The 15,874-nt window shown below is 47.9% G+C and overlaps 1 protein-coding gene across 2 annotated transcripts; it reads right to left on the bottom strand.

Moving 5' to 3' along the window:
* Positions 1-263: 263 nt before the first annotated feature.
* Positions 264-15,635, bottom strand: USP11 (ubiquitin specific peptidase 11). Of its 2 annotated transcripts, none has more exons than XM_005593411.4 (21): positions 15,440-15,635; positions 9,156-9,265; positions 8,854-8,984; positions 8,424-8,541; positions 7,882-8,027; positions 7,679-7,740; positions 7,451-7,553; positions 6,877-7,050; positions 6,628-6,786; positions 6,021-6,245; positions 5,805-5,888; positions 5,606-5,700; positions 5,016-5,222; positions 4,061-4,113; positions 3,687-3,929; positions 3,524-3,594; positions 3,128-3,240; positions 1,359-1,508; positions 1,161-1,276; positions 898-986; positions 264-804 (listed from the first exon to the last, which is right to left on the bottom strand). In XM_005593411.4, exons 1-21 carry the CDS (start codon positions 15,613-15,615, stop codon positions 667-669), a joined length of 2,763 nt encoding a protein of 920 aa, XP_005593468.2. In that variant the 5' UTR covers positions 15,616-15,635; the 3' UTR covers positions 264-666. The 2 variants fall into 2 exon arrangements, with proteins under 2 accessions (XP_005593468.2, XP_065393831.1); XM_065537759.1 differs by having other exon boundaries at positions 3,687-3,926.
* Positions 15,636-15,874: the final 239 nt, after the last annotated feature.

Raw genomic sequence — 15,874 nt, 5'->3', positions numbered from 1 at the left:
TGCATGAGATTGTTGTGAGGATTACGTATCAATATTTGGAAAATGTTTTGGAAAAAACTGGGCATGCCATTGGTGCTTGGAATCGTGCCTGGCACACAGAGGGTGCTTTCAAAGCACTTAGAACAGCAGCACCCAGCCCACAGCGGGTGCTCACTAATCACTCAGAGCTGCACCCATCACACATCCGGCCTTTGATAAGAACACAGAACACAGGCACAAAACTGGTGCTTAGTTAAGTCCACGGAGGAAAAAAACCACACTGCTGAGCGGGGAGCAGACTGGCGCTTTATATATACACACAGACAGCAGAAGGTACAGGGCCTCAATAAGAAAATACACTCTGTGTTCAGGTGAACCCCCATCACCACCCACGCAGAACACTCCGGGCTGAGGAGAGGGAAGGGCACGACCATAAATAAAGACTACAAGGGAGGGTCAACTGCTGGAAGGGCAAACACAGGCGGGGCGCGCACTGCCAGGAGGAGACACGACTTGTTCTTTCCTGGGAGAGAGCGATGCAGCGGCACAGGAAAACAGTAGCCACAACTAAGCCTGCAATGTCTGGCGGGGGCACCTAACACGAATAAGAGAAGAGGGGTGGACACGAAAAGCAAGATTGCAGAGAGAGCTTTTTTTTTTTTTTGTCTGTGGCAGGACCCAGGGCTCTCAATTAACATCCATGAACTCAGAGCTGGGTGGGGAGTTGCAGGCAGGGGAGGCTGGGGCGCCAGATGAGCCGGCCGGGGACAGCAGGCGTCGCGCCACATCCTGGCGTTGGTAGAAGAGGACATAGGCTGCCTTGGACTGTGGGGAGAGGACAGGAGTCAGTGTGGATTGTAGGGGTGGGAAGGTGGAGTCAGAAGGGAAGAAGGGGAGGAGGGAGGATGGAAGTCACACCTCAATCTGATTCTCATTCACAGGGGAGACGCTGTTGTCATCAAAGTAGTGCCACTGGCCGCTGTCCTTATTGCAGGCAAATGTTGTGTCTGAAAGGGAGGAACAGTTATCCTCACCCACCCTTCCTGCCTCTCAGAAGTGTCCAGATTCACTCTGTCACTCCTCCCACCACGATAACCTCACCACTGACTCACATCCCTAGTCACTCACTGGGAAGGTCCTGATCACCCCCCAGCAGGCCCCACCCACAGCCTGGCACATACAGTGTCCATCACGCATGCCCCCATAATGGTTGGAAACCGCGATGAGGTCATATTTGTACAGCTCCGGATTCGACTCATTCTGTGGCTGGATGACAAACTCAGAGAAGTCCAGGTCCCTGTGGGTGGGGAGAGGGTTAATACTGGTATACCCCCTCCTTTCCCTGTCTTCCCCCAGCCATCCTCTCCCTGGCCCCTGACCGGATAGGAAACTCCACGAGGGTGTCCAGCTTCTCTCGGGAGAACTTGGTGTAGGAAAAGCGTTTCAGGTGGATGATGAGAATCTCTGGCAGCATCCACAGGTCCAGCTTCTTGGTGGCCAGCTGGTGCTGCTTGCAGGAGGGGCAGTACCTACAGACAGAGCCCGAGTCAGCAAACGGACTTTTTCTTTTTTTTTTTCTTTTTTTTTTTTTTTTGAGACAGAGACTCGCTCAGTTGCCCAGGCTGGAGTACAGTGGCACAATCTTGGATTACTGCAGCCTCCTCCTCCTGAGTTCAAGGGATTCTCCTGCCTTAGCCTCCCGAGTAGCTGGAATTACAGGCGTGCACCACCATGCTCGGCTAATTTTTGTATTTTTAATAGAGACAGGGTTTCGCCATGTTGGCCAGGCTGACCTCAGGTGATCCACCTGTCTCGGCCTCCCAAAGTGCTGGGATGACAGGCATGAGCCAGCATGCCCAGACAAAACAGACTTTTTCTGAGCACCTACTGTGTGCCCTTTGTACTGCCTCTCATGTGCCATGTCTGGCTCACAGAGACACTGCTCTTACTATTAGCCCTTCAAATATTCTAGTTTGCTCTGTTCCTGTTAAAATCCTTTCACTCACTCGTCAAGTGCTTACTGATTGTCTTTTCTATATGCGCTCATACTATTTTTTGCATTTTTGTTTGATTTCTGCTCCATGAGATGCTAGTCTTATTTTAGAGCCCACCTCTATCCTTCTAGTTTCCTCTCTTCATATTTTAGTCATTCATTCATTCAGCAGTATTTATTGATTGCTTGTTTAACCCTCTGGAACTATTTTGTATTTCTGTTCCATTTCTGCTCCACGGACATGCTGCTCTTATTTCTGAGACTAGAGAGTATGGTTTTGGTTCTCTTTTTGTTTATTCTGCAAGTGCCTACTGAGCATGAACCGAACACTCAACACTATTATAAACAGGTAGAAGCAACACACAGTGAACTTAAGTCTTCACCCTCAAGGAGTTGACTGTAACGATGACAAATAACACAAAAGCGGATAGAAGGCATCACATCAAGTGGCATCACTGGGCTAGAAAGTAATGCTTGGCTAGGAAGAAAAGAGCACAGAGAGGGGATGGAGGGGGATGGTGGGGAAGGGTGATTTCTAACAGGGTAGTCAGAGGAGGTCTCTCTGATGAGGTCACGTTTGATCGGAGACCTGAGCATCATAAGGAGTGAAATCCTATAGATCATTGGGAAACAACATTCCCGGAGAAGGAACAGCCCAGGTCAAGGCTCTGGGGTAGGAGTCTGCTCAGGGGATCGGTGGCCAGGGTAGCAGGAAAGGTTTGAGCGTGGAGGAGGGAGGAGAGAAGTGTATTTAAAAAGCTAAATATAGGCTGGGCGCGGTGGCTCACGCCTGTAATTCCAGCACTTTGGAAGTGTCCAGCACTTTGGAAGAGACAACTGAAGACAAGATGAAGATCACCTGAGGTCAGGAGTTCGAGACCAGCCTGGCCAACATGGCGAAACCTGTTTCTACTAAAAATACAAAAATTAGCCAGGCACAGTAACGGGTGCCTATAATCCCAGCTACTCAGGAGGCTTAGGCAGGAGAATTGCTTGATCCTGGGAGGCAGAGGTTGCAGCGAGCCGAGATTGCGCTACTGCACTTCAGCCTGGGTGACAGAGCCAGATTCTGTCTCGAAAAAAAAAAAAAAAAGCTAAATATAGTAGTGCCATCCAATGAAACCCCCACACACAGGCCCCGCTCTGGCCCCTCACCAGGGGTTTTCCTTCTCCAGGGTCTCCACAGTGGTGAAGAGCTCAATGCACTCCTGCAGCCGCACGGGAGCCTTCTTCATCACGTACCCAACGCAGTCATGCTTCACGTAGCCCTAGGGTTGGGTGAGCAGACGGCCAGGTGGCCGGGTGTGAGGACGGGTGGAGAAATGGGGAGTAGGGGCCCAGGAGGGGAGACACGCACCGAGTGGGTCAGAGCACCGACTTTGAAGCTAGGAACCTCAGGCCCTGGAGCTCTCAGTAGGTGTTCAGGCCCCAAGACCAGGCTTGACCTGGATCTCTTGGCTCTGTTCCTAGCTAGAGGAGTTGTGGAGAGGACGTACGAAGAGTTGAGGGGCAAGAGCTGAAAGTACCCCCCATCCCTGGGATCTCATTTACCTCAGCCTCTATCTCGTCATAGTAACGCTTCTTCATCTCTGGCTCCCAGTCAATAGCAATGTATGGCTGGGCTGGGGGCGAGGGAGAGATGGTCATGGTTCCTGCTGCCAGGAAATCTCCCCTCCGGCCTCCCCAGCCCTCATTGATAGCCAAAGGAGAATACCATGGACTTCTTCAGGGGAGGTTGTGCGGTCACTGGTCCCATTGGAGTTCACCGTCTGCAGGGTGAACAGCTGCTTGCGCCGTCGCCTTGGGGGCCACTGAGATGTGCCAAGGCAATTGTCCAGGAGGAATGGGCACCTGTTCGTGACTCCAGAGCTGGGCCCAGCCTGCTCTGGCTCAGGGTCTCGGAGGCTGCCCCCAGTTGAGGGCCCAGGGACGTCGTCTTTATCCTCTTCGTCATCTTCTAGGACAGGAGGATGTCAGAGATGGGAAGGTGTGAGCCTCAAGTGCTAAGATGCAATGCACACCTAGACGAACCCCGTGTGGGTAAGACCTAACCCAGAGCCCCCGCCCACTGACTGTTAGCCCCCTCACCTTTCTCATCCCCATCGTCCTCATCATCTGAGTTGGGTTTAGACACGTAGCGTCTGCAACAGAGCAAAGGAGACTCCCAAGGCAGGGGTACAAGGACAGTGGGGATAGAGCCCAGGATTTTACTTAGATGATAATGGGAAGCCACTGGAAGACCCACACGTAAACCATTCTGAATTTGAGGTGTGAAAGGGCTGAGGGCGTGATGCGTAAATGCACGAAGAGGCCAAGGCTGTCAGCAGTGGCCTGAGAATGAAGGAACTTGTGTCCCAGTCAGAGGTGTGGAGTGTGATTAGCTGGGCATGGTGGCACACGGCTGTAATCTCAGCTATTTGGGAGGCTGAGGCAGGAGAATTGCTTGAATCCAGGAGATAGAGGTTGCAGTGAACCAGATTGTGCCACTGCACTCCAGCCTGGGCAACAGAGCAAGACTCCGTTTCAAAAAAAAAAAAAGAAAAAAAAAGAGTGTGGAGCGTGGACTTTTAGTCTAATAAGCCACTGCTAGACAGGCACATGCCAGCTGTAACTTCCCATCAGGGAAGGCCTCTAAGGAGTGACTTCTGAGTGCAAGATGAGGGGCTAGAATTCTGATAACACAATGTTTTGTGTGCCACGGTAAAGACTCTAGATTTTTGGCACAATGAAAATTTGTCAGCAAAAAGACAAAAAACCAAGACTCTCCCAGGAGGCACAACTGACCCCAGGAGAGACAACTGAAGACAAGATGAAGTTGTCTGTGTTTTGTGCATCTTGTTCACCTCTGTATCCCTAGCACCCAAGAGAGGCAGTAGCAAAGCCAGAGGTCTAGAGAAAGAAAAAACCCTACAAGTTCTTCTATGTCCACGTAAAGTTTGGACTGTCTTTTGTTTGTTGCAGGGGAGGTGTCAAATAAGCAGCTGAACACCCAAGTTGGAGTTCAGACCCCACCACCCCCGCCCCTGGGGAAGAGGACACTTACGAGAGCCGGTACATCAGGACGTTATACAGGCCCTCCCAGGTGAAGCGGTCCCGGGGCACTGATACCAGGAGGGGGTGCCCAAAAAGCATCAGGCCATAGTAGGAATTGTTGTAGTCACGGGCAGGGGTGCGCTCCCGCAGGTAGACAGGAACCACGATGTCCTCTCTCGATCCCTCGATGGCCTCAATGCGACCTGACACCTCATAGCTGTGGGGGGTGGAGAGCAGGCACACCTGATCGGGGCCCCCAGAGACTCCCTAACTCTGCCCTGGCTGCCCCACCCACTCATCCTCACAGCCTGAAAGTATTTTTATTTTTTTTTATTTATTTATTTTTGAGATGGAGTTTCGCCCTGTTGCCCAGGCTGGAGTGCAGTGGCGTGATCTCGGCTCACTGCAAACTCCGCCTCTCGGGTTCACGCCATTCTCCTGCCTCAGTCTCCCAAGGCACGTGGCTGAAGCTCTGCACAGGGCAGGTGCCCAGTGAATGAGGCAGAGCAGGGAAGAGAGAAGGTGGTTAAGGCAGGACCATATAGAAGGAAGTGGACCAAGTTCCTGAGGGACCGCCATCTCCCCGTCATCCCCACTCACACGAAGATATCATCGCGGTCCAAGATGCTGCTCAGAGGCTCCTCCAGCTGATAGAGCTTATAGAAGCGGTGACTGAAGACATCAGCCACCATCATCTAGGAATGGGATACGGAGAGGGGGCTGTTAGTCTGCATGGCCTCCCCAGGCCCTCCTGCCTCCTTGCCCCAGAATCCCATCCAGCCTCCTTCTGCAGTCTCACCCTCTCTGGCGAGATGCCAGTGTGTTTGGACAGAGCCACACACAGATCCGAGATCTTGCCTTTCTTGGGGACCACGAGCCGGTGCTAAGGGAGAAACAGTATCCACAAAAGACCAAAAGGGCTTGTGGTGAGTTAATGCAGGAAGCCTTGAGCTATGGCAGCTAATCAAACTCTACGTGTCCCTCATCATGTCCCCAGGCCCCCACTGCCCCGCACCTGCTCTGGCTTGCGGCGCGGATCCATGGGGATAAAGAAGACCTCCAAGACCCTCTTGTGGCTGATAGGCAGTGGAACACTGAGGTAGCAGAAGGGGTCGAAGGTCACAGATACGTTGCCACAATCGGGGCACACCAGCGTGGACTTGAAGAGGCCATGGAAAGTGTCCACGATCACAGAATCGTTCCGCCGTTTGTGGTTTTGCCACGCCTCCTGTGCCACCTCCTGTTGATAGTGTCATGGTGGATGGTGGGGCTTGCCCAGGGTAGGAGGAAATCATGCCTTGGGGTGCATTCAAATGGGGTGAAGGGGAAGGCCACTGCTAAAGTCCAGAGGCAGAGCTCCAGCTAGGGATACACGGAGACTATGTTCACGGTCAAGACTGGGGGTCATTTAGGGCAGGAGACTGGGCTGAGGTTCACTCTGGGTTGAGTGTGGCGGCAGATACGGTATTGGAGCTAAGGTTAGGAGTGAGGCTGGAGTTGACGTCAGGGTAGAGGAACTTAACAGAAAATGGTGGTATGTTAGTATCCCAGGGAGGCCAGAAAATCCCCGAGGCAGAGGCCTTAGTGGTGTTAATGGTACTGCAAATGCAGGGGCAGCCTACCTGATCCGGTCGCCCAGCAGCATCACACAGCTCCACATACTCCTTCTTCTTCACCCGATTAAGGTCCTCATGCAGCCCGTCCAGGAGGAATGACAGCAACTCCTGAGAGTCATGCTGCTGGTAGCCCAGAAATTGGGACGCAAAATGGCCGACCTTGTTCTAAGAAGATGGGCAGGGTCATCAGAGTGAGAGGGAGTTAGGAGAGCCAAGAGAAGCAGGGGGTCGGGGGTGCCCAGGGTTGAGTCACACCTTGAACACATGTGGCACGATGGAGCGGTGGTGGCCAGACCATGCCTGCTTCACCAGGTCTGCATAGGCCTCTGCAATCTCACCCTTCATGCCCAGTGGGTTGCGGAAGTTGAGCTCCTCCAGGTAGCAGTTGTTGAGGAAATACTCGGTGAGCTGTGGCACGTTGCTGAGGCACTGCAGGGGCCAGGGGTCAAGTGAATGAGGCAGAGGGGAGACAGAAGGTTCAAAGTGAGGATACAGAAAAATAAGCCAGGAGGGAAGAGAGAGGAAAATGGGAGAGAAGGGGAAGGGAGGAGAGAGAGGAGCAGGAGAGTAAGGGAGAGAAGGCATTAGGATTTCACGAGAAGGAAGAACGTGAGAGCAGGGGAGAGAAGACGGAAAACAAGGACAAGCTGGGAGAAGAGGCTGATAGTTCAGGAATGAATGTGGACGTGTCATTTCAGACTTGTGGGGCCTTAGCTTTCAGCCTGACCCCTTGCCCTGTAGTCCCCTTAGGACCCCAGCTCTGTCCCCAGTCCTTAGCTCTCAAAGCCCAACCCCGTGGCTGTGCCAGACACAACTATAATGGCCCAACCTGCAGGGCCGAGTTCATGAAGCACGTGTTGCCCAGATTGGTGAGGCCACAGATGCCTGGCTGGCCCTTGAAGTCCTCATCCTCTTCCGACATGTGCTTGTTCCTGGGGTTGGATGAGAAACTGTCAGCTGAGGGCCTGCTGCATGGGGGTGCAATGTGCTCACGGGCTAAATCATTTTGCCTACTGTGGGACGCCCCCGCTCTGGATCAGATACCCCAAGGGCTCACATGACATGCAGCTGTGCGCTGGGCCAAGTGCCATCTTTCTTGCGGGTCTCCATGATGATCAACTGGGTTGGAGAAAGAGAAAGAAGAAAAGGTATTAATGGAGAACATTATGGGTACCTAGCCTTAATTTCCCCCAACCTGAGTACTGCCAGATGAATCTATCTGCCAGTCCACCTGAACAGAAAAGCCCTCCCCATCCTTACCTGCCCAGTCTCAAGGGCCGCATCAAGAACCGTGATGTGTGTGTCATACAACCTATCCAAAGAGCCTTCTGAGTTCTTGGCCCAAAGCCGTGTGTCTTCCTGGGGCTCCACCAGAAACCGCTCCCGAGCTGTGCGCAATACCATGCCTGTGCAGGGTGATGGAGTGCACTCAAGATCTTTGTGAGACCCAAAATGATCGATTCATCTGGGCATACCTGACATCCCTACAGACCTCACATGCTTGCCCAGTACCTGTGTCCTCAATCAATCTCCAAATGACTGGCCCACAACTCCAGACTGGAGACTTCCAGCAAATACCCTCTGCCACACCATGTAAGCCACTGGAATGTAGCTCACATACCCTCAGGGCTCTAGGAGATCCCCTCAGTGCCTCCGCCCAATTTAGCCAATGCCTTCTGGGTCTTCCAAAGTCTGACCAGTGCCTTTTCAGTCAGCTACAGCTTAACTCTATGCATCCTCAAGTCACTGAGTTGGGACCAGTAGCTAGGAACACCAACCCATTCTGTGACCCTGAGACTCACCAATAGAATCAGTATGGCTGAACTGAACAGTGTGAGATCTGCCCAAATCATTGTGCCGGACAAGCAGCAGTTCTACTGGGTACACTTCGACCTTCTGGATGTTGGGCAGCTCTATGACCTGTAAGGGTAGAGGGGTGCAGACACAGGTGTACCCACACAGACACGGCGCTATGACCTCTAAGCTAAGAGGAGCACACACTTTGCTTTACACACATAGCATACCCACACACATATACAATGGTCTGTAAAGGGAGCCACACAGGGGAACACACACAGCAGACACACAAAGATACCTATATGATGAGCTAGGAGGGGGAAGAGAGCAGACATATGTGTACTTACTCAGCATACAAGGATCTGGACCCATGCTGGGCCTACAAGGCTTTCTTACTACCCACTCCCCACCATGCACCCTCCCCATCCACTATACCTTGCGTTCAATGGGTGGCTGGCCATGCTCTAGACCATACCAGCTGACCAGGTAATGCCAAGCAGCTGCTGGGAGCAGCACATAATCCTCACCCTCCACCAGTCCCTCCTTGAGGCGCCAGTTTATCTCATCTGTGGGGCGGGGGTGGAGATGGCAGAGGAAGAATTAGCAAAGGAAACTGACAAATAACTCTGGCCACCCCACCAGTGACCTAGCACACAGAATAGGCTTATGATCATCTGTAGGGATGGAAGGGAAGAGAACTCCAGGGCTAAGATGAGGAGGAGGCAGAGGCCTTGTACCTTGAAAGAGTGTGGCATTGTTGATGCAGCCAGGAAAGGTGCTGGAGTCCTGGTCCCCTCCCTGCACGTATGCCTCCCACTGCTTATACCAGTGCTTCTCCACAAGGAACCTGGGGCCCAGACAGGTAACAAGGGTATTACATGGGTAGCTGAGGGTTAGCTATACAACTTCCCATGCTCATCAGACTGAAAGTATTGACACATTATAATTTAAGATGAAAAGTTTCAGCGTCATATAAAAATAAATCAGAAGCAAAATTTATTCAGCGAAGCTCAGATTTGTATGTTAGATTACTTCTTAGTATTAAAAAAGAAATCTGATTAAAAACAGAAAATGTGCTCAACAATGGCAAACAAACCAACAAAAAGTCCATACTTATAGTGCTAGGAAACATGAGGTTTTATTCTAGAATAAAAGATAATTCATTTGAATTAGTCTGTGGGATAACCCAGTTAAGTCAGGCTCAAGATATCTGCCATCTGCAGCTAATTTTATAAGGCTTTAGCCATTCATTACATGTTTGTTTCTAAAGGATATATCAATGGAAGCATAATTCTTGAGCTAAGAACTGGATTGATAAATCGTGAAAATCTGCTTAAAAGGAGCAAAGAATTTAAAATGCTAAAAAGAACCATTAGGTTTTCCTTCAAAAACTGCATAATGAAAAACAAAATAAAATAAAAAAAAGACGGGGCACAGTGGCTCACGCCAGTAATCCCAACACTTTGGGAGGTCAAGGTTGGTGGATCACCTGAGGTCAGGAGTTCAAGACCAGCCTGGCCGACATGGCAAAACTGTCTCTACTAAAAATACAAAAAATTAGCCAGGCGTGGTGGCACATGCCTGTAATCCCAGCTACTTGGGAGGCAGAGGCACGAGAATCGCTTGAACCCTGGAGGCAGAAGTTGCAGTGAGCCGAGATTGTACCACTGCACTCCAGCCTGTGCGACACAGCGAGACTCTATCTCAAACAAAAAAGAAAGAAAGAAAAAAAAGGACTGCATATTGCTATGGTTCATTTTTTAATTTAGAATTTATTTTGGCTTTATAATAAATTTCTTAGCTTATGGTTCTCTTAAAAATTTTGATAAAGGCTGGGCGTGGTGGCTCACGCCTGTAATCCCAGCACTTTGGGACGCTGAAGTGGGCGGATCACGAGGTCAGGAGATCGAGACCATCCTGGCTAACACGGTGAAACCCCATCTCTACTAAAAATACAAAAAATTAGCCGGGCGTGGTGGCGGGCGCCTGTAGTCCCAGCTACTTGGGAGGCTGAGGCAGGAGAATGGCATGAACCCGGGAGGCGGAGTCTGCAGTGAGCCGAGATTGCGCGGCAGAACTCCAGCCTGGGCGACAGAGCGAGACTCCGTCTCAAAAAAAAAACAAAAACAAAAAACAAAAACAAAAAACAAAAAAACAAAACAAAAAAAAAACTGTGATAAAAACACGTAACATAAAACTTATCATCAACCATTTTTCAGTATACAGTTCAACTAGCTCTCTTTTAAAGGTGAAACTTATATGTACTATAAGGATAACCATTTAGAACTATATTGAAATCTGCCTTTGTGAGAAAACCTGAAGTGTGGAAAATACTTGACATATAGTAAGTGCTAAATGAATTTTAGCTGTCATTGTTCTGACAGCTTGGACTTCAGGGCTTGGACATAAAAGCTCACAGACATAAACCTCCTCCTGCCTGAACACACACAAACACATACACCTGTTCTACTATGGCATTTCTGACACATAAAAGGCTATCCCAAATATTGAGCAGCCTCAAATAAATGTTTTTTAAAACATAACCAAATTTTGATGAAATACATATAACATTATATTGGTTGGTTTTCCAGCAATTTAACCTATTATTATCATAATTTTTTGAGACAGAGTCTTGCTCTGTCGCCCAGGCTGGAGTGCAGTGGCACAATCTCAGCTCACTGCGACTTCTGCCTCCCGGGTTCAAGTGATTCTCCCAATTTAACCTCATTAATGTGATTCTTTAAAATGTCAACTTTCCCTTGTTCATGAAAGGATCAGAGAGGTGGGAGGATGGAGGGACAGACAAATCTTGGAATAGTCACAAGTCACCTGGATAGGCAAACATTTCTGTGAGTTTTTTGTTGGTTTTGTTTTTTTTGCTGCACTGACCCCCACAGACCCTGCCGTATCACTCACACCAGGGAAACAAATTCTTCTGTGCTGGTGGCTCAGTGCTCAAACCCAACCCTGTACCACACACACCACCATCCACCCTTTGTGGCTTTACTTGCCTCCGTAGCCAGTCTATGAAATTAATTTGTTCAGTAAAGCTATAGTTAACAGTACCTTCCAATGCAAAGGTAGGAATTGCTCAACTTCCTTTTAAGAGCAGATTTTGAACAAAAATTAACATTAAAATCACTCTGTACAGTGGTAAGCAAAACTTCCAGACCTGGCCACAGGTTGAATTTCTATAGAGTTCATGGAGGACTGACGTTTTACATAATTTTTCACAGAATATTATTACCATATTGCTTCAAGTCAAAGACACTTTAAAAAAATCATTGTAACATCTCTGAAATCAGGACGTCTCACAATCTCTGTCAGGCCAGGTGGCAGTCACAACAAAGGTGTCATGGTCTGTACCAATAACACCCAAATTATTATATTTACAGCTGGGTATTCAATTTTTTAGATGCTATCATAAATGGTATAATACAATTTAATTTTCTAGTTTCTTGTTGCCAGTATATACAGGTACAACTGATCTTGCTAAAGTCACTTAGGTTTATTTGTGCTTCCTCAAATTTGTTGAAATGATATGAAATATGTGCTTATGGAAAAAAGTTACTAAACAATTCTTTATTTTCTGTCTTCTAGTTTTCTCTTGTGTCTGATTTGTGTTTGAAGGTGGTTCATCCCACAAAAGGAAAAAGTGAAAATTTCCAAGGAGGCTATATTATTACAGATTTGAATTTGCCTTAAAATATAAGCTTCTCCCAGAAATTAAATCAGTTGTGATTACCAAATTAATTAACTACTCTCACCCAAATCTAACAGCTGACAAAAGACAGAAGGTGCAAATATTAATACTGATACAAGATATATGATTTGGGGTTAGTCCATGATTTCAAAATGCTTTATAAATACATATATCCTGGCCACTTCAGCAAACCCCTATAAAATGGAAAATGGACAGCAATAAAGAACCTTGAGATGCTTTGCTCTTATCTAAATAGAGAAGCATTAACAAAGTGGAGTTTAGCAAAAATGCTTCATGATAATACCCATGACAGCAGAGACAAACGGGCTTCAATACTGAACCAACACTTGTGTGGTAATTTTTTTAATGAGGTGAAATTCACATAACATTAACCATCTTAAAGTGAACAATTCAGTGGCATTTAGAACATTCACAGTTGTATAACCACAACCTCTCCCTAGTTCCAAAATAGTTCATCATCCCAAAAGAAAATCCAGTACTGGTGGGGTAATTTTAAAGGGTATTGTCAAGGATGACAGGATGTAATGTCCTATCTACCAGTGACACAATCACAAGGCCACAAAGGTAGGAAGAGGCAAGGACCAAAGCCTCAAGGCCCTTTTGAACATCTTCAAATGGGTTATAAAACATTGTGGTTATTTTGTTTATTCTCAGGATGAAATGAGGCTTTTTCTTGTAGGAAAGGTATGACGTAATGGCAGAAAAACACGGCTTGGGTTTGTATTCCCGATCTGGAAAATCTCAACTCATCTCCCCAGTAACAGAGATACGCATTTCACTGGTGTGGTTATTAAAGAACTCTGTAGTGAGTAAACCTCACTCGAAAAAGCCCTAAGGTTAGATGTGTTTGAGGAACAGCAAGAGTCCAATATGGCCGGCCTGGATGGAGACAGAGAGGGAGTGCGTAATCAGAGGAGAGATCTGGGAAGACATCAGAATGCAAGCTGGAGACCAGCTTCATAAAGTCTTACGATTCACTGTAAGGATTTTAGCATCTACGTTGCAAGAGATGGGAAGCTGTTAGGGGTATTTTGAGGAATGGTTGGACATGATACATGTTTTAAAAACAATTATTGCGTACGTAAAGAGGAAAACGGTACTTTTACAGTTGAGAAACCTGGCCAACACTACCATAACCAAGTGATCAAGGTTAACATCACCAATGATGTCATGTGGATACCATGTATCACCTGATAGGAAGAGAAGGGCTCACAGTATGCATCCAGTAGAATTTTATATATATATTCCATATATGTATAAAGTGAAAGCTTAGACATTACATACTACTTAGGGATGCATACAGTTGTGGTCAAACATTAAAGAAAAGGAAGAGACTGTTAACTCAAAATTCAGGATAACAGTTTCCCATGGAGCAAGGAGGGGAATTTCCATCTGGGAGGGGCAAAGAAGGATTTCTCAAGACAGTGTTCTGAATCTTAACCTGGATGGTGAATTCACACGTTTTTATTTAATTATTATTTAATTTTTAAACTTTGAAATAGATTGAGAAAAATGGCAAAAATAATACAGAGAATTCCCACATATCCCACATCCAGATCCTCCAAATCTAATATTTTACCCATTTGCTCAATCGTTGTTTCTTTACATGCATTCTTTTTTGGTATTTTTATTTATTTAAAAATGGACAAAAATGGTATATATTTATGGTGTACAGCATGAAGTTCTGACTTATGTATACATTGTGGAATGACTAAGTCAAGGCAATTAACACATCCATTACGTCACATACTTATCAATTTTCTGGGGGGTGGTAGAACATGTAAAATCTCTCAGCAATTTTCAAGTATACAATGAATTTATTAACTATAGTTGTACAATAGATCTGAACTTATTCTTCTTGTCTAACTGAAATGTTGTATCCTTTGACCAACATCTCCCTAATTTCCCCTTTCCCCTCACCACATATAAATTTATATATGCTAATTTTTCAGGCATTTGAGAATAAACTGCTTACACAATGAGTTCTTATCCCTAAATTTTTCAGCATTTCCTATAAACAAGGGTATTCTTTTTCATGCCACAATGATCACAATTAAGAAATTAGTAGTACTAATATCTACCCACTTTAATAAAATTTCACCGATGTTTCCATTGCCTTTTACAGTAAAAGAGACAAAAATAATCTTATGATAAAAAATTGATTTTTAAAATAATTTTTTTTTTCTGTTCCAGGATCCAATCGAGGATCACATGTTGCATTTAGTTATCATGACTCGTTAAATCGCATTAATTCCTTCAATTTAGAACAGTTCTTCAGCCTTTGTCTTTCACGACCCTGACATTTTTGAAGAGTGTAGCCGTTTATTTTAAAAGGATGTCCGTCAATCTGGGCTGCGTAAATGTTTTATACAATCTTCTTAGGTCTTACGTATTTCACAATTAAAAAACCAGATGCAACTCGGCCAGAAATAAAATGAACCCAGAAGCAGTAAATCTCAAGAAGCACTGTTTAGCAAGAAATCAGTAAAACAAGCCGATTTATCAAAATTATCGGTTTTTAAAAAAAACGACTTTTTCTTGATTCTAAAACCAAAACAGTACCAAGACAGAAAATCAATTGAACATGGAAGGCCCCTCCCGTGCTAATCACTTGCACGTTCTCTCGACTCAGGAAGGCTTCTGCCAGAATAAAAAACCTCTGCGCATTATAAACTTTGCTTATTCGCAGGCGCCATTTTCTGCCTTATAGGAACCACCTCCCCTCCACTGTCGTCCCTCGGCCTCAGAACACGCCCCTCGGCTCACGTCACCAACCTAACCTCGTTCCCAGGCTCCAAGCTCCTCCCCCACGCAGGTCCCCGCTCCCTCCCTCGGACCGTTCGGCTCCATCCCGCTCTTCTGCTGACGTCACAAAGCTCGCCTCGTTCCCAGCCACGCCAGAGCAATCGGAGACCGCTCCCCGCCCCCAAAAGTTGCATTACGCAGCGCAGGCCGCGCCCCCGCCTTACATCGCAGAACCCACCTTCCTCCCAGGTTCCTACGCAGTTTCACTACGCAGGCCCGGCCCCACCTCCAGGGCTGAAACCGGTCTCATCACAACAAACCCCATTTTGTTCTCAGGCGTCAGACTGCACCACACAGGCCCCGCCCCTTTTCCAGACGTTGCGATTCATTCAAAGACACTTCCCCGCCCCTTTAGCCCGCTGTCCCGTCGGCCACTCCCCCGCCCCCGCACCCCGCAGCAGCTTTCCCGCCGCCCTCGGCCGCCGAATCTCCAGCGGTTGTCAATGCCCCCACTGTCCCCTCTGCCGAGGCTTCACCGCAGCCCAGCCTCACCAGCTTTCGCCGGCCCGCAGTGGACGTTCTCGCCCACTCTCGCCGTTTTCTATCTGGCGCCACTGGCTGTCTAGGCCTGGCAGCTCCTCGCGCTGTGGCTCTCTATCCTCAGCCACCGCCACCGCCGCCGCCACAGCCGCCGCAGCAGCAGCTGGATTTGCTGCGACCGTCGCCATCGCTGTCCGTTCTCCTCTACAGCCAACGCAGCTGTGCGAGATTGGAAGACGCCCCTCAACAGCCACTTCCGGATTCTGGTCCCGGAAACGGAAGCAGAGCCCCCCAAACAGTCGCGGGGCTACTGCCATATTGGAAATGGCCCCGCGCACAGACGCGTCGAAGGGTTAGGTGGGGTAAAATCTTCAGTGGGAACCAAGAAAGACAAAAGTGCCTTGTGGGGTTCCAACGCCCTGTAGAGTTAGGGCACAGGTGGCATGG

This window comes from Macaca fascicularis, chromosome X (assembly GCF_037993035.2).
Source record: "Macaca fascicularis isolate 582-1 chromosome X, T2T-MFA8v1.1".
NCBI classification, from domain to species: Eukaryota; Metazoa; Chordata; class Mammalia; order Primates; family Cercopithecidae; genus Macaca; species Macaca fascicularis.
Note: the sequence above shows the minus strand (reverse complement) of the source record. Positions and strands in the feature narration are given on the sequence as shown.